Here is a 17,746-nt window from a genome sequence, read left to right as displayed (position 1 = left end):
TCAGACACATTGAGAGTTTCGAGAATGAACTGGTCGTTTAAGGTCCCGCCACAACATCTCAATCGGGTTCAAGGACTTCGACTAGGACACTCCGAAACTTCAATTTAGCTTCTTTTGATCCATTCAGAGGTGGACTTCCTCCTGTGCTGGATCATTGTCTAAGTTGTGCTTGAGCTTCAACTCACGGACTGATGATCGGACGTTCTCCTTTTGGATTTTGAGGTAGAGAGCAGAATTCATGTTTCCCTCAAATATTGCACGTCGCCCTGAAGCAGCAAAGCGTCCCGACACCATCACACCACCACCACCATCATGCTCGACCGCAGGTGTGATGTTCTTTATGTGGGATTCAGTGTTTGATTTACACCAGATGTAACGGGACCCAGAGAAAAGTCTTCCAAACAGTCCCGCTTTCAACTCCTCAGTCCACAGAACATTCTCCCAAAAGTCTGAGGATCACTTCAGACGAGCGTAATGTTCCTCTGGGTCAGCAGTGGTGTTCTCGCCACTCTTCCATGGGTGGCATTTTAGGCTCATGAACCTTTATTGATGCGAGAGACGCCTGCAGTTCCTTGGATGACTTCCTGGATGCGTCGTCGCTGTGCTCTTGGAGGAATTTTGGAAGGTCGGACACTTCTGGGAAGGTTCACTACTGTGTCAAGTGTTCTCCATTTGGAGATAATGACTCTCACTGGGGTTCTTTGGAGTCCCAGAGCCTTTTATACAGCACTGTGTGAGTGTGTGTGTGTGTGTGTGTTTGAATGAGTGTGTGTGTGTGCGTGAGTGTGTGTGTGAGTATGTTTGAGTGAGTGTGTGAGTGTGTGTGTTTGTTTGTGTGAGTGTGTGTGTGTAGTTTGTTTGTGTGTGTGAGTGTGTGAGAGTGTGTGTGTGTTAGTTTGTGTGTGTGTGTGTGTGTGTGTATGTGTGTGTGTATATACAAACTTTGACTTGTATGAAGTTGTGAAATACTTGACTGATTAAGTGAAAAACGATGAAAACACACTTTTTGCTTTAAATCTACCGATGATACATTTGTATGAGGGTTAAGTTGTGTAATACATCATTACCTCTTTATAAAATATGTTACATGTATTAGATATCCTCACTAATATTGTAAAACTTGTGTGTGTGTGTGTGTGTGTGTCAGTGTGTGCTATTTTTGTCTCTCGGATCTATTGGTGTCACCTGCTCGTCTCCACCCCTCTGATATCAGTTCAGTCACACCTGAGTTCCTTTAAGACTCATCGGTATCTCAGACTGGACTTTGTCCCGCTGTATGTGTGACGGGAGAGTCTCTGTTCCTCTGTCAGTGTCATGAACACGTAACAACATCTGAACACACAGGTAAGAAACAAGATCTCTTCCGCTCTCAAAGTGTTTGTCATTGTTAGGTATCAGAGCGTTTTAAAATTGTGATTTAAACTAGTAAAAGTCACAGAAATGAATCAAATCTTAGTCAAGTAAAAGTCATGAAAACTTGTATAATTCATGTCATTGGTCTAAGTAAGTTCAGCTCTAAATAAACGTAGTTATTTCTATAAAAATACTGTAATTCATCAGTCAGAAGTGGTGAGATCTCATGTGTGAGCTGAGATTTATGTAAAATGTAACAGTTATATTTGATATAAATCTGTTCTTGCATGTTGTATTCTGTTATTGGGTGTCCAGTCTTATGTCAGGTTTCCACATTGATTATCTGTTTGTTTAATATCCAGCCCGGTGACGGACGCTCCTAACAGTTCATTACTGATTTACTGTTTTATGACACCATAAACCTGCTCACACACACACAGAGCACAGAGAGAGTTAACACTGAGCGTGTGGGTTGGGCTTCATTTATGAACTTTAACATCATATTCATATGATGCAGGTGTCACTTTCTAAATCAAAATACAGCATGGAAAAACTGATAACAAGTCATTGTCATGTCACTGTAATACACTGTACAGTACAATATTGCAAATGCATTCAAATATACCTGAGAAGAAACATGGTGACGCCACGGTATTCTACCGAAAAGTACCATTGTTTTTGGATAGTATATGTATCAAAGTAGCACAGTGTTGCTATCTGATACATCACTGTAACCATACTAACACAGCACATGTAAGTGTGTTCATTTGAAGTCATTTGTGACATGTATGTTTGTGTGCAGTAGATGCTGATACCAATGAAAATGTTTCGGAATTCGAGTCCATTCGATTGGTCCAGTGGTTACGCCGATTCACTGCAGTCAAAGTAAGAGTTTCATCTCAGATGCACGCTTGTGATTAAACATCATATTACTCAAACGTGCCTTTAAAATCATTTATATCCTGCAGTGGCACAGCTGTGGATGAAACCTCATCAGAACTGTCAACTTTATCCAGACCCAGTGCTAAATCAATATACTGTGAGTATTGATGATCAGAATGTGTCCTGTGATGTCACAGTCACGGGAGTGTCTGTCAAGTCATCAGATAATGCTGTTGATTATTAACCAGTTGCTCATCTGCTCAGATCGTCATACTGTCTGTTGTTGGTCACAGATCTCTCCTTATATAACTGTGTGGTCTTTATACACTGATTCTTGATTACTGGCTTGTCACATGTTACATTTAGAGGAGTGGTTTTGGTACTGTTAGAAACATACAAATCTACCACTAGAATTATATATTAACTGGATAGTTAAAGTATGTTTCAACAACACCTTGTCTGAAGTTTAAAACCGGTTTAAAATGGGATAGACAGATAGATAGGTAGATAGATACCCTAGAGACCTCATCAGACCCCATCAAACAACATTAGACCTCACCAGACCCACTAGAGAGCACATTAGAACTCATTAGACTCCCTAGAGAACAAACTAGACCACACAAAACCTCATCAGACCACTTGGAGACAACATCAAACCTCATCAGACCATATTAGACCTCTACAGAATCACTAGACACCCTCTAGGGACTATAGCAGATCATCTAGACCAACTAGAGACCACATTAGACCTCTTCAGGCCCCCTAGAGACCACATCAGACAACATTAGACCTAATCTGACCCCCTAAAGACCCCATTAGACTTCATCAGACCCCCTAGAGACTATTTTAGACCTCATCAGACCCACTGGTGACCACATCAGCCACATTAAACTTCAACAGGCCACCTAGAGTCTACATCAGACTATATCAAACCTCATCAGGCCCCATTAGACTTCATCAGACTCTCTAGAGACCAAATCAGATCTCATTAGACATTATCAGACCTACTAAAGACCTTCATCAGGTCCCCCTGAGACCACGTCAGACCCCATCAAACAACATTAGACCTCAACAGACTGCCCAGAGACCACATTAGACCTCATTAGTCTTCATCAGACCTCCGAAAGATGACATCAGATAACATTAGACCTCATTACACCCTCTAGGGACTACAACAGGCGCCCTAGAGACCAGATTAGACCTAATCAGACCACCTAGAGACCACATCAGATCCCTAGAGACCACATTGAACTTCATCAGACCCCCCCCCCCACGAGACCACATCAGACCTAATCAGACCACCTAGACACTATATCAGGCCCCTAGAGACCACATTAGACCTCTTTAGGCTTTTTAAGCGAATCATCTTAAAGAGACATTTGTACGTAAAGTGCCATACTACAAAGTTTCACTAGCATCAGAATTGCATTCAAAACAGAATTAAGTGCAACAAGAATTATTTTTGTATTTTTTTTAGTGACTGGTTAAGTGCTCTTGGAAAAGATGTGTTTTTAGATGTTTTTTGAAGACAGAGAGTGAGTCAGCTTCACGGATTGAGTTGGGAAGGTCATTCCACCAACGTGGTATGATGAAACTGAGAGCCCGGAAAGTGTTTTGGTGCCTCTTTGTGTTGGTACAACAAGGCGACGTTCCTTAGACGACCGCAGGCTTCTGGCGGAAGTGTAGATCTGCATAAATTATTTTAGGTATGCTGGAGCAGACCCAGTGACTGTTTTATATGCCAGCATCAGGGCCTTGAATTTAATACGTGCATCAACCGGCATCCAGTGGAGAGAGACAAAGAGTGGTGTAACATGTGCTCTCTTAGGTTCATTAAAGACCAGACGTGCTGCTGCATTCTGGATCATTTGGAGAGGTCTAATAGCACATGCAGGAAGGCCTGCAATGAGAGCGTTACAGTAGTCCAGTCTAGAGATGACAAGGGACTGAACGAGCAGTTGTGTGGCATGTACAGAGAGGAAGGGTCTTATCTTCCTGATATTGTAGAGTGTAAATCTACATGATCTTGCAGTCTTTGAGATGTGGTCAGTGAAATTTAGCTCATCATCAATGGTTACCCCTAGATTTCTGACCGTTTTGGAAGGCGAAACTGTAGTTGGACCCAGCTGCACGGTGATGTTGTGTTCAACAGCAGGGATGGCTGGAAAGACAAGGAGTTTGGTCTTGGCTAGGTTGAGTTGCAGGTGGTGTTCCTTCATCCAGGCTGAGATGTCTGCCAGACAGGTAGCGATTCGAGCGGTCACTGTGGTGTCATTGGGCTGGAAAGACAAGTACTAGAGTTGCGTGTCATCAGCGTAGCAGTGGTTAGAGAAACCATGTGACTGGATGATAGGACCTAATGACATTGTGTATATGGAGAAGAGAAGTGGCCCAAGCACTGATCCCTGAGGTACCCCAGTAAGTAACTGATATGGCTTGGATACCTCCCCTCTCCAGGCTACCTTGAAGGGCCTATCTGAGAGATAGGAGGTCAACCAGTCCAGCACAGCTCCTCCGATGCCCAGAGTAGAGAGGGTGGAGAGTAGGATCTGATGGTTGACTGTGTCAAAGGCAGCAGAAAGGTCCAGCAGAATCAGAACGGATGATCTGGATTCAGCTCTCGCCTGTCTCAGCGACTCGATGACAGAGAGCAGGGCAGTCTCAGTGGAGTGTCCACTTTTGAAGCCTGACTGATTGTCATCCAGCAGCTTGTTCTGTGAGAGATAGGCGGAGATCTGATTGAAAACTGCCCTTTCAAGTGTTTTTGCCATGAATGGCATGAGAGAGACTGGTCTGTAGTGTTCTATCTGTGTGGGTTTTTTTCAGCAGTGGGGTTACTCGAGCCTGCTTAAATGTAGTGGGAAAAGTGCCTGTAAGAAGAGATGTGTTAATTATGTGTGTGAGTGCAGGTAGGATGGACGGAGAGATGGCCTGGAGAAGGTGTGATGGAATGGGGTCAAGGGAACAGGTGGTGGGGTGGTTGGAGAGGAGGAGTTTAGAGACCTCAGTGTCAGTCTGAGGAAAGAACATAGAGACAGAAGAGTTGCATACAACTCTGGTAATAGGAGGTTTTTACAGCTTTAACATTATCTGAATAAGTTGCAAGCAGAAGTTCATATTTACCTAGATCTGCTGGATCTTTAGTCCTCATCCACATCAGTCCTCATCAGAACCCTGGACTCACTGAAGCCTGTAAAGCTGACAAAAACAACCTTGCTGTATGTGTGTTTATTAATGATGCGTGATGGTCATTATTATTGTGTATATTGTGTCTGTTGTCTTCAGTTCAGAGAAAGGAATATGCCGAATCGATTAACCGAAACATGCAGCAGTGTCAGTACAGAGTGGAGGTACAGTAACACTACAGTAACTCAATAAATCTCCACTGATTTATGAATGAAATCAATCTATAACAGATGTACTGTAAATGTGTTTTCACCTACAGCATCTGTTCACCTGTGAGTTAGACGGGCAGCAGGTGTGTAATGTTGATGACTGTGTGGAGAGACTGAAGTTTCTGGACACGACGGGACGCGTGTGGGGTCAAGATGTGATTCTGGAGGCGCAAGATGGAACGCTACATCTCACAGACATCGAAACCAAGGTGAAGATAAAATTACCAGCATCTGAGCATTTACTATTAGTTAAATATATATATATATGTTTCTTGTATCTTGTTGGTTTTCTGAGCGTTTGTTTCTCAATCTTTTTCAGGATGTGTTGGAGTCATGGCCGTTGAGCAGTGTTGTAGAGTTGAAGGCCATTCTGGACGACGGCATTTATGACTCGTTGTTGACCGTATCTGTCCAAGAGCGAGGCAGCCGCGCAACCAACGTCTACCTGTTCCAGAGCGAATCTCTCAGGGTGAGTTCACGACCCGACCGATTGGGTTTCTCAGCTGTTCTGATGCTAAACGATGCTTTTCATTTGTTGTTCAGGCAGATTACTTGAAAAAAGACCTGGAACGCCTACTGCGAAACAAAAAGGATGATCGCAAACCGAGTAATATCAGGTTGGCTGATGAATATTTTCCATCATGAATCCTCTCAGATCATTGAGTTTATCTCGTTATAAATAATCAGTAAATGTTGTGATTACATGCAAAGTCTGATGTTTGATTCTGCAGCAAAGCTCCGGGAACCTTCATGCAAAGAAACTCTAGAAACGCCTCCCCACCTCCAGAACAATGGAGCGCTCCAGATTATGGTGAGAGAACATCAAAACCGCGTGTAAACTGTGGTAGAATATTTTGCTCTTGCCTGTAGTATGTGAATTGGGATTAAAAGAAAGCTTGCTTTTGTCCTGTTCAGATGATAGCCCTGTTCCAACTCCGCCCCTCTCCAGAAATAACTCTATGTATATGAGGGTGGAGCCTTTCACTCCGCCTCCTAAAGTAGAAGACAGGGCCCACAGACAGACCCCGCCCCCTCAGAGGCCATACACTGAGAGAGACAGGAATATTGTGAGTATTCACTTTAATCAGAATAATGCTTACATTTTCACATATCGAGTTTTATTTATGGGTTTGTCTCCGTTTAGGACATTCTGAATCATCTGATTAATGACATTGAAGCGTTTGTGGAAAGAGTAGCAGGTGTGGCTCCAAAAATGGACAAGAAGAAAAAGAAGAAAAAGCAGAAGAAGAAGAAAGGTGAGAGACAGGATGTGTTTCAGTTAGAACAGATGAGACGGTTGCTGGATTACACATGCTTATAAATGCTGTTTTTGTTGTTTTCTCTGTCTGCTGAAGCGGTGAAGGGAATGCCAACAGATGAAGAGTTTATAATCTGTCTGCAGAAAGTCAAGATGGTGTTTAATCTGCTGGTATGAGAACTATAGTGAAATATCACTGCTGTACATTATGTATGTATCATAATTTAACATATGAAATATTGTAATTATATTTTATAATATATGTTATCTATGAAAGTATATAATCTGTCATGATAGATAATAATCAATGCAAATATATATATATATATATACACACATACACACAACAGTTAGTTCCGGTCCTCAAATCTGATTGGACGAGAGATGTTCCATGAGCACTGATGACATCATCACTCGGACGCTTCACTGTGTGTATCACTCCGCTTGTGCCGTTCTAATCTAAAGTATAATAGCAGTGCAGATGTGTTGAGAGCTATCTGTCTCTTTACCTTTAATTTTGTGACATTACATATATTAGCCAGCAGGTGGCAACAAAAGACCATTTTTGTGTGTAATATGAGCCAGTTTGTGACGTGAAGTGAGTCAGTGTTTCAACAGCACTCCATGATGGTGTAAGAAAGTAGTTCCATGCATAAATGTGTTTTTTTTTTTTTTTGTGACGTAATCATAGCAGTGTTGATTTAGGGGCCATATAGCACTGCCTATTATATATATATATATATATATATATATATATACTCATCACATCGCACACACACACTCGCATGCGCGCGCACACATCTCACACACACATCGCACACTCACCACACACATACGCTCACACACATCACACCCTCTCACATGCGCGCACACACACACTCACCACTCACACATGCACACGTGCACACACACACTCACACACACACACACACACACACACACACACACACACATTACACTCACAAGTTATTGTAATTCATGTAATCTATTGTAATTTCAGGAAATTGCTAATAATTATTGCATTCAATAAAAATCTAGAACGGGGCTCTGGGTATCTCAGCGAATATTGACGCTGACTATCACCCCAGGAGTCGTGAGTTTGAATTCAGGGTGTGCTGAGTGACTCCAGTCAGGTCTCCTTAGCAACCAAATTGGTCTGGTTGCTAGGGAGGGTAGAGTCACATGGGGTAACCTCCTCGTGGTGGTGATTAGTGGTTCTCTCAATGGGGCGTGTGGTGAGTTGTGTGTGGATTGTGGAGAGTAACATGAGTCTCCACATGCTGTGAGTCTCCGCGGTGTCATGCACAACGAGTCACGTGATCAGATGCGCGGATTGACGTAATATAATTGGTTATAATCTTTGGTAGTGATAATCTGTTTTAATCTGTGTTTCTTAGGCTAAACTGCAGGGACAGATTACCGACCCCAGTGCTTCAGACCTCACACACTGTCTGTTCTCTATACTGGACCTGGTGAGACACACACAGACTTTCATACGTTGTACACACTGTTCTCAAGCTCAGGCTCTGTTCTGACGTGTGTGTGTGTGTGTGTAGTTAGTGTGTCACTGCACTGAAGATCTGCCTCAGTCTGTAATCGCTCCTCTCTTTGAACCGGAGTGTATTGTGTTCTTGAGTGAAGAAGCTTCAGCCGATGAAGACAAACTCTGGCAGTCACTCGGAGACGCCTGGAACATCCCCAGGTAACACACTGAACACACCTCACGCTGCGACACACTCATAAACGCCTCTCAGTGACCGTGTGTGTGTGTGTGTGTTACAGTACTAAATGGCCAGAAGATGATGAAGACATTCCCACATTCACACCAGTCTTTGATGATGGCTGGGAGCCACGGGACATCTCAAACACTGAACCAAACAACAGTAACACACCCAGCAGAGAGCCAAAGACACGAGCACCTGACACGCGACAAACGGTACCAACACACGTCACATTTACCTGCTCGATTAGTGACCTGAGATCATTGACTGTACTCTGAATTGGTTTGTTTTCTTCTAGAGTATGAAATCACGACAGGAACAACAACAGCAAAGGTACAGATATTTCACACATATTCAATGATATCACGAGATTTTCTTTGTACGTTGTTGTTTTTGTGTGTTACTCTTGTGTGATTTTTGTAGCCCAGAAGTGGAGTTGCCAGCGAGCTACTTGCGAGCGGTATTTGATTTCACTGCTCGTAATGAGCGGGAACTCACTATCAGTAAAGGTGAAGAACTACAGGTACATTAAAGATTACTACACACACACACACAAAACAATAATTCATCTACTGAAAATTCCTATTCATGATCCAACCATTGGCGTCTGTGTTTGTGTACCCTAACGTGTGTGTGTGTGTTCAGTTGTTGGACATGTCTAAGCAGTGGTGGAAGGTAAAGAATAAAAGAGGGCAGGTCGGTTATGTGCCGAACAACATGCTACAGTCTTCAGATCAGCAGCAGAAAAGAGTATGTATCCGTCACGTTTATTTAGTCTTTCTGATTTCTCTACCGTATGTCCAGATGCATGAATGTGCTCTCATGACCTGCAGGAAACTCTGTCTGCGCCCGGACTCACCAGAAAATCCCGTCCGGATGAAGTCAAAGCCTGGCTGGAACACAAGCAGTTCAGTAAAATGTGAGCAACAGAGATTCATGCATGATGAGTCGGTGGACTTAAGTCATGAAACAAGCTGAATTTCTTACCATTCTTATGTTAAGCTGTAATTTACAGAAGAGCACTTTCACCAATGTTTGAGTAAGACTGTGTGACAGTTTAGGGAAGAACAGTTTCACGTACGTTTCACATTAAAATCGTTGCGCGGTTCGACAGTTTAGAGAAGAACAGTTTCACGTACGTTTCACATTAAAATCGTTGCGCGGTTCGACAGTTTAGGGAAGAACAGTTTCACGTACGTTTCACGTTAAAATCGTGGCGCGGTTCGACAGTTTAGGGAAGAACAGTTTCACGTACGTTTCACGTTAAAATCGTTGCGCGGTTCGACAGTTTAGGGCAGAACAGTTTCACGTACGTTTCACGTTAAAATCGTCGCGCGGTTCGACAGTTTAGGGCAGAACAGTTTCACGTACGTTTCACGTTAAAATCGTCGCGCGGTTCGACAGTTTAGAGAAGAACAGTTTCACATTAAAATCGTTGCGCGGTTCCACAGTTTGGTGAAGAACAGTTTCACGTACGTTTCACATTAAAATCATTGCGCGGTTCGACAGTTTAGGGAAGAACAGTTTCACGTACGTTTCACATTAAAATCGTTGCGCGGTGCGACAGTTTAGAGAAGAACAGTTTCACATTAAAATCGTTGCGCGGTGCGACAGTTTAGAGAAGAACAGTTTCACAATAAAATCGTTGCGCGGTTCGACAGTTTAGGGAAGAACAGTTTCACATTAAAATCGTTGCGCGATTCGACAGTTTAGGGAAGAACAGTTTCACGTACGTTTCACATTAAAATCGTTGCGCGGTGCGACAGTTTAGGGAAGAACAGTTTCACAATAAAATCGTTGCGCGATTCGACAGTTTAGGGAAGAACAGTTTCACGTACGTTTCACATTAAAATCGTTGCGCGGTGCGACAGTTTAGAGAAGAACAGTTTCACATTAAAATCGTTGCGCGGTGCGACAGTTTAGAGAAGAACAGTTTCACAATAAAATCGTTGCGCGGTTCGACAGTTTAGGGAAGAACAGTTTCACATTAAAATCGTTGCGCGGTTCGACAGTTTAGAGAAGAACAGTTTCACGTACGTTTCACATTAAAGTCGTTGCGCGGTTCGACAGTTTATAGAAGAACAGTTTCACGTACGTTTCACATTAAAATCGTTGCGCGGTGCGACAGTTTAGGGAAGAACAGTTTCACAATAAAATCGTTGCGCGGTTCGACAGTTTAGGGAAGAACAGTTTCACATTAAAATCGTTGCGCGGTGCGACAGTTTAGAGAAGAACAGTTTCACAATAAAATCGTTGCGCGGTTCGACAGTTTAGGGAAGAACAGTTTCACATTAAAATCGTTGCGCGGTGCGACAGTTTAGAGAAGAACAGTTTCACGTACGTTTCACATTAAAATCGTTGCGCGGTGCGACAGTTTAGAGAAGAACAGTTTCACGTACGTTTCACATTAAAATCGTTGCGCGGTGCGACAGTTTAGAGAAGAACAGTTTCACGTACGTTTCACATTAAAATCGTTGCGCGGTGCGACAGTTTAGAGAAGAACAGTTTCACGTACGTTTCACATTAAAATCGTTGCGCGGTGCGACAGTTTAGAGAAGAACAGTTTCACGAATGTTTTACATTAAAATCGTTTCAGATTTGAAGCTCATTCTTCCAGTCACACAGTATCTCACGCAGTGTGCTCTGTTGAATAATGACAGATGATGACATCTGTGTGGTAATAAACGTTATTTTTGTCTGTATGTCAGTACGGTTCGTTGTTTAGGAGGTCTGAGTGGTTCGATGTTGTTGGGAATGACGCGTGATGAACTGAAGATTGTTTGTCCGGAGGAGGGCGGTCGAGTTTTCAGTCAGCTGCAGAACGTCAAATCTGCTCTCGCGGTGAGTCCATAACCGTGATGTCACACATATACAGCGGGTCCAAAAGTCTGAGACAACACTGAAAATGTTATACATTTATTTCATCTAATCCTGGCAAAAATAAAACAGAAACATTTCAGCTCCAGCTCTATCAAATAAGCAAAACTGTGACTTTTATTGTGCAGATTTCCTCGTCTTGTGATGTCATAAACACGTACAAATACTTTATGATGTACTCTTTTCAGATGGACAAAGAAGTGAGATCAATGATCTGAGAGATGACAAACAGAAGCCACTAATGGATGAAGGAAATCATGTGTGACTGGACACTGTATTGATAATCAGAGCTGCTAATTCTCTAGTGTTCTGTAGAAATGCACAAACACGCCGGAGCAACTGTGTACATGCTTTATTAAAATCAACAGAAAACAGCTGTGATCCTTTGAGTTCTCACTGTGTGTCATGCTTTGGTCGGTTTTAGGTTGTGCTCATTTAATAAATCATGCACGTTTTCCGTCCATGTGACCGATGATCTTGCATTAACGGTTGTGCATTTATAATGATGTTGTGAATCATTATGGGAATATTTGTAGGGATACTTGGTAAATATTAACAGTCAGTTTAATGTTGTGCTGAAACGACTGCAGAACGCATGCAAATAAAATGACAAACCTGTTAAATGATTGTTTTATGTTCAATAATATAATATCTAGCGTATCAGAAAATACATGTCACTACCTTCATATATATATATATATATATATCTGTAAACTTAATAAAAACTTAATATGTTCCGGCCAAAGTATACTTGAGTTTACCGCTACGATGCACGCAACGCAAATATCGTCATTCGTACCGTATGCGCGAACGTCTACGAGAGACGGTACGGCACGCAGAAAAACGGAGTGCACGTTTTTTCCGCGTGCTGTTTCGCACACCTTCCGAAGTAGACTCTTCTGACTGCGAACCGTGTGTGCTAATGTGCTAATGACGAAAGTTACATCATGCACGCTGTGCGCGAGACGTACCGGTACGCGGACAACCCAAGTATACTCCGGCGTTAAGGGGTTAGGGCAGGCGTAGGGGTTAAGGTTGATATTAAGATAAGGGAAGTTTACGATTAGAAAAATATTCTTCATAGTTAATTGTAGCTAAGCTAAATGTGGTTTGGGCTCTACAGCGCCCCCTGCAGATAACATTATACACGCACGTCTGGAACAGTCCCGCCATCAGACAAACATTCCTTTAAAATGACATAAAATCCCAAACAAAGACTCGGAGAAAGCGTAAAATAATGAAAGAGATTTCCACAGTGAATTATAATCAAAATAAAATGGCTACTAAAAGACACATGAGTGCTGTGGTGTTATAATGGGGCTTATAAATGAGCTATAACGCCTCGTACTAACACACATATTATCTTCTATCTGTGCATAGCTTGTGTCTCTAATCATGCACGAGTTTATCTGAAGTGACTGCGCAGGCAGAGAGGAGCACTGGCGTGTGGCGTGTTCATTTGGTCCTGATGGTGGGCGGAGTTACGGGATTATCTAGCATGCTGATTGGCTAGGCTCGAATGACAGCATGTCTTCCTCCTCGATGAGGTCCAGTTCTTGCGTCCTGACGGCTTGCGTGATCAGGTGAAGTTCCTCGCACAGAGTCTCATGGCGGTATGCCACACGGATGTCGGGAACGTTTGTGCGGCGGATGTCGTTGCTGATGGGCCCCTCGTTATTGTAGTCTGGACCCAACCAATAACTCTTGGTCTGAGAGAGAAATTAAACAGAATAAACCAATATTAAAATGTGTTTGTAAATGGATAATGTAGTCAGCTGTGTCATTTTGTTGTCTTGAGAAAGCCACATACTGATATTCTATTTAAACTTATTATTATTATTCTGAAACAAACATTTCGGACTCTAACTCCTGGAGCTTTTAAGCTACGTGCATCAAACTTAGCACAGACCTTCAGACTCATCCCGAATAGTGTGCTGTATCTTTTCTAACTGATCGGACTTATGGTATTCGCTAGCAACACCTAGCAAAGTGATAAAACGTGCTACAAACATGCTCGCCTAGCGAAGTGCTAAAAAGGGTTAAAAACATGCTAGCATCGTGCAAACACATGCTATCAATGCCTAACGAAGTGTTAAAATGGGTTAAAAACGTGCTAGCATCATGCTAACACATGCTATCAACGCCTTGTGAAGTGCTAAAAAGGGTTAAAAACATGCTAGCATCGTGCAAACACATGCTATCAATGCCTAACGAAGTGTTAAAATGGGTTAAAAACGTGCTAGCATCATGCTAACACATGCTATCAACGCCTAGTGAAGTGCTATAAACATATTAGCATCGTGCAAACACATGCTATCAATGCCTAGCGAAATGATAAAAACATGCTAACATCGTGCAAACACATGCTATCAATGTCTAACGAAGTGTTAAAATGGGTTAAAAACGTGCTAGCATCATGCTAACACATGCTATCAACGCCTAGCGAAATGATAAAAACATGCTAGCAATGCCTAGCGAAGTGTTAATACATTCTAAACACATGCTAACAACTCCTAGCAAAGTGCTAAACATGCTAGCAGTATATCTGTCGGTCTCTAAACTTTCAGGCTAGGCTTTGTCAAGACAAACTTTTTTTTATCTAGTTAAAGTTATAATAGTTCTCCGTTTAATACATTATATATAATTTACTTTAAATTGAATTAACTATATATAATATATATAAACAAAAATGATAAATATTAACTAAATTAATATATTAATAGTATTTATTTAATACAATAGTAATACTTCAGTTTCACAAAAAATTGATTCTTTTTATTATTATTTTGTGTTTAGTTTTGGTTTATTTAATAGTTAACGGAGCATAAATAGTTTAAATTTTAATGTAATTTTTTTAATTGAATGTTGTTTGTTGGCGTTATAGCACACGTTTTTATTTGTTTTCACTAGTATTTGTAATTTTCATGATAGTTTAGAATAATAATTGTGTTATATATTTGTGTGTATTGGCCCTCATTCATTAAACACGAGCAGAACGAATTGTTCAAAGTAATGTTTTTACGAACTTTCCCAATTATGAATGTTTTCAAAATGTTATTAGTTTTCCTTGCATGTGACTGACGTGTATGAGGTCATTCATACATGCGAAACGGATTTATTATTTAATTGCATTTCATGTTTACATTGGAATTATATTGTGTTAATCAATCTAATTTATTTATGAACAACTGTTACTTAAACACATTAAATAATTTTATCTACAACTGCCACATTTCAGTCGCGCAGCACTTTTCAGACGAGAAGCGCATTCATTCAGGCAATAACAACATTTTTATCACAAGTTAATTGCAATAAAATAAAGTTAGTCAATTGAATAAGTAACCTTCATTACTTAAATGAGTAAAAAAGGGTTGTTTTTGTTTTATTTTTTAAAAAGAAAATTACACAAAAGTTATTTTCATAAATGTGTGTGTGTGTGTGTGTGTGTGTGTGTGTGTGTGTGTGTTACCCTGTGTGAGAATCCGCTCATCAACACACTGTTTCTGGCCAGTTCACACATGTCACATGAACTCAGTTTCCAGACCTGAGCAGCGATACTGTACTCCTCCATCAGAGGCTCCTACAACACACACACACACACACACACACACAGTCCAACATTAACATCGAACACCACCTGCTAGTAAAATTGGGCTTATTTACTGTAATTTAAAGACATTGCTGAATATTGTCAGGTTAGTGTTGATACATTATTTAGGAATTGTAAAGTAAATAAACATTTACGATTAATAGTTGCTTTGCTGACCACATTATAGTGACCACGAGGAGGTTACCCCATGTGACTCTACCCTCCCTAGCAACCGGGAAAATTCGGTTGCTAAGGAGACCTGACTGGATTTACTCAGCATGACCAGGATACAAACACACAACTCCAGGTGTGATAGTCAGCGTCAATACTCGCTGAGTGTGAGAGTGTGAGTGTGTGTATGAGTGTGTGTGTGAGTGTGTGTGTGTCACTGTGTATGAGTGTGTATGAGTGTGTATGAGAGTGTGTATGAGAGTGTGTGTGAGTGTGTGTGTATGAGTGTGACTGTGTGTGTGAGTGTGAATGAGTGTGTGTGTGTGTATTTCAGTGTGAGTGTGTGTGTGTGTGTGTGTATGAGTGTGACTGTGTGTGTGAGTGTGTATGAGTGTGTGTGAGTGTATGAGAGTGTGTGTGTGAGTGTGTGTGTGTGTGTATGAGAGTGTGTGTGTGTGTGTGTGTGTGTCACTGTGTATGAGTGTGTATGAGTGTGTATGAGAGTGTGTGTGAGTGTGTGTGTATGAGTGTGACTGTGTGTGTGGGTGTGAATGAGTGTGTGTGTGTATTTCAGTGTGAGTGTGTGTGTGTATGAGTGTGACTGTGTGTGTGAGTGTGTATGAGTGTGTGTGTGTGTGTGTATGAGTGTGTGTGTGTGTGTGTGTATGAGAATGTGTGTATAAAAACAACAGTGGCATTATATAAAAAACGGCATTTAAAGGGTTAAAATCCTGACAATGATTGAATATTTGGTAGTTATGATCAGGACTGATGTTGGTTAAAAAATGTAACTAATTGAAAGTGGAAAATAATATTAATATATATAATAATACGGCAGTTTTTTGATGTGGTATTTTTTATTGACACACAAGGGTTAAATTGTGAACGCTCGCTAACGTCAGTGACAAATGAAATGAATGAAAGCAGCTTCTTTAATAACATTTTCAGCTGAAGTAAAAGTTGTTTAAAGTTTAGCTAAGTAACATATTTATATTTATATTTTAATGGTTTTAACTACAAAACCGGACAACATTCCTGCCGTTAAAACAGTCAAATTAAAAACATAAAGGAATGAAAATAGATTGACAGCTGTCACTCACCTTAGTGAAGTGGAACTGTAGCGGGTCATCGGTGGACAGCGACACCATCAGGCCGCGCGACAGATACTCCGGTAACGGGTTCCGGTGATAACTCAAGAACAGACTGTTATTACTGAGAGGAGACATGGCGATGCCCACCTGTGCCAGATAGTACAGATACTGCAGGACCGGAGCCTACAGACAAACATCAGATCATGATGACACGCTGTACCTCTAGAAAACTATTATTATATAAATCCATAACATTATTCTAACGTGCTGTCCTGAACCGATCAATCATTTACACATCGAACAATTACATACACTTTGAGTGAGTTGTTTAATTAAACGGTTCTTTACATAAATTGTCCGAATGAACCGACACACTAAAATGAATGAATTAAATATAAGTGAATCATTTATTTCAATCGGTTCCTGTCTAAAACAACTGATTCACTGTAATGATTTGGACTTCAAATGCTAAATATGAGTGAATCGTTTACTTACATGAACAGTCCGAACAAACCGACTCACATAAATGAACTGTCTGAAAGAACCGTTTCACTTAAATGATTCAGACTTTCAATGTTACATATAACTGAATCAGTGAATCATTTAACCGGCTAATTTACATGAACAGTCCGAACAAACCGACTCACTAAACTGAATTTGAGTTCACATCCATGAACTGTCTGAAAGAACCGATTCACTTAAATGATTCAGACTTTCAATGCTGCATAATAGAAAATCCTTGAATTGATTCATTCACATGAACTCTATGAATAAAGCGACTCATTTAAATGAACTTTCCCAATCAAAAATGTAAGTGAATCGTTTATTTGAACTACTTTAACTAGTTACTCCACAACACTTTTGCAAACTTAATTCACGATATATTCTCTGAAAACAAGTTTTAACTTAAATATATCTTGTTTTACCGATATTTAAATAATTATTCCTACATAAACACACGTGACCGAGTGTGTGTACCTTCCGGAGCAGCAGTCCGTGCGAGATGTTTTCCGACAGCATGAATCCAGACACCAGGTGATGAATAGGCCCCGCCTCCCCACAGTGAGGTCGCAGCACAAAGGTGTTGAAGCCCCGCCTCCTGCTCACACACACACGTGTATCAGGTGAGGCAGGAGTCTTTATAACCTCATTTAAACAGATCATGTGACGCGTGTGTACCTGCGCAGATGGTTGAGTACGGTCATGTTAGCGTACATGTAGTACAGATAGTACGAGTACGGCGGATTATCTTCGTCACACCAGCGCGCAGGTGACGGACTGTCCAGATTAAAGATGTGTTGCTCCGGTTTCGACTCGTCATCCACACTGTCGAAACCCAACACCTGAAACACAAACACACAACACCTGAAACACACAACACCTGAAACACAAACACACAACACCTGAAA

At 41.2% G+C, this 17,746-nt stretch overlaps 2 protein-coding genes across 7 annotated transcripts in view; one reads left to right on the top strand and one right to left on the bottom strand.

Annotated features, from left to right (window-relative positions):
- Positions 1-1,251: 1,251 nt before the first annotated feature.
- On the top strand, positions 1,252-12,949 carry eps8l3a (EPS8-like 3a). The gene is made up of 20 exons (XM_052121634.1): positions 1,252-1,344; positions 2,156-2,238; positions 2,322-2,392; positions 5,521-5,585; positions 5,681-5,839; positions 5,950-6,099; positions 6,174-6,247; positions 6,362-6,441; positions 6,546-6,697; positions 6,775-6,886; positions 6,986-7,059; positions 8,286-8,360; positions 8,445-8,590; positions 8,671-8,824; positions 8,908-8,942; positions 9,033-9,132; positions 9,255-9,359; positions 9,443-9,528; positions 11,318-11,450; positions 11,675-12,949. The coding sequence occupies exons 2-20, from the start codon at positions 2,159-2,161 to the stop codon at positions 11,702-11,704; spliced, it is 1,881 nt and encodes a 626-aa protein (XP_051977594.1). The 5' UTR covers positions 1,252-1,344; positions 2,156-2,158; the 3' UTR covers positions 11,705-12,949.
- A 21-nt stretch (positions 12,950-12,970) lies between these two features.
- Positions 12,971-17,746, bottom strand: part of LOC127639558 (AMP deaminase 2-like) — a 27,217-nt gene continuing 22,441 nt past the window's right edge. For all 6 annotated transcript variants that reach the window (XM_052121630.1, XM_052121627.1, XM_052121628.1 and 3 more), the window contains 5 exons: positions 17,517-17,680; positions 17,316-17,436; positions 16,347-16,520; positions 14,956-15,066; positions 12,971-13,195 (listed from right to left, as the gene is read on the bottom strand). In XM_052121630.1, the coding sequence (XP_051977590.1) occupies positions 12,980-13,195; positions 14,956-15,066; positions 16,347-16,520; positions 17,316-17,436; positions 17,517-17,680 (786 nt within the window). In that variant the 3' untranslated portion in view covers positions 12,971-12,979. The remainder of the gene's footprint in view (positions 13,196-14,955; positions 15,067-16,346; positions 16,521-17,315; positions 17,437-17,516; positions 17,681-17,746) is intronic.

This window comes from Xyrauchen texanus, chromosome 48, assembly GCF_025860055.1.
Source record: "Xyrauchen texanus isolate HMW12.3.18 chromosome 48, RBS_HiC_50CHRs, whole genome shotgun sequence".
NCBI classification, from domain to species: domain Eukaryota; kingdom Metazoa; phylum Chordata; class Actinopteri; order Cypriniformes; family Catostomidae; genus Xyrauchen; species Xyrauchen texanus.
The sequence above is the reverse complement of the archived record's forward strand: the minus strand, read 5'-3'. Positions and strand labels throughout refer to the sequence as shown.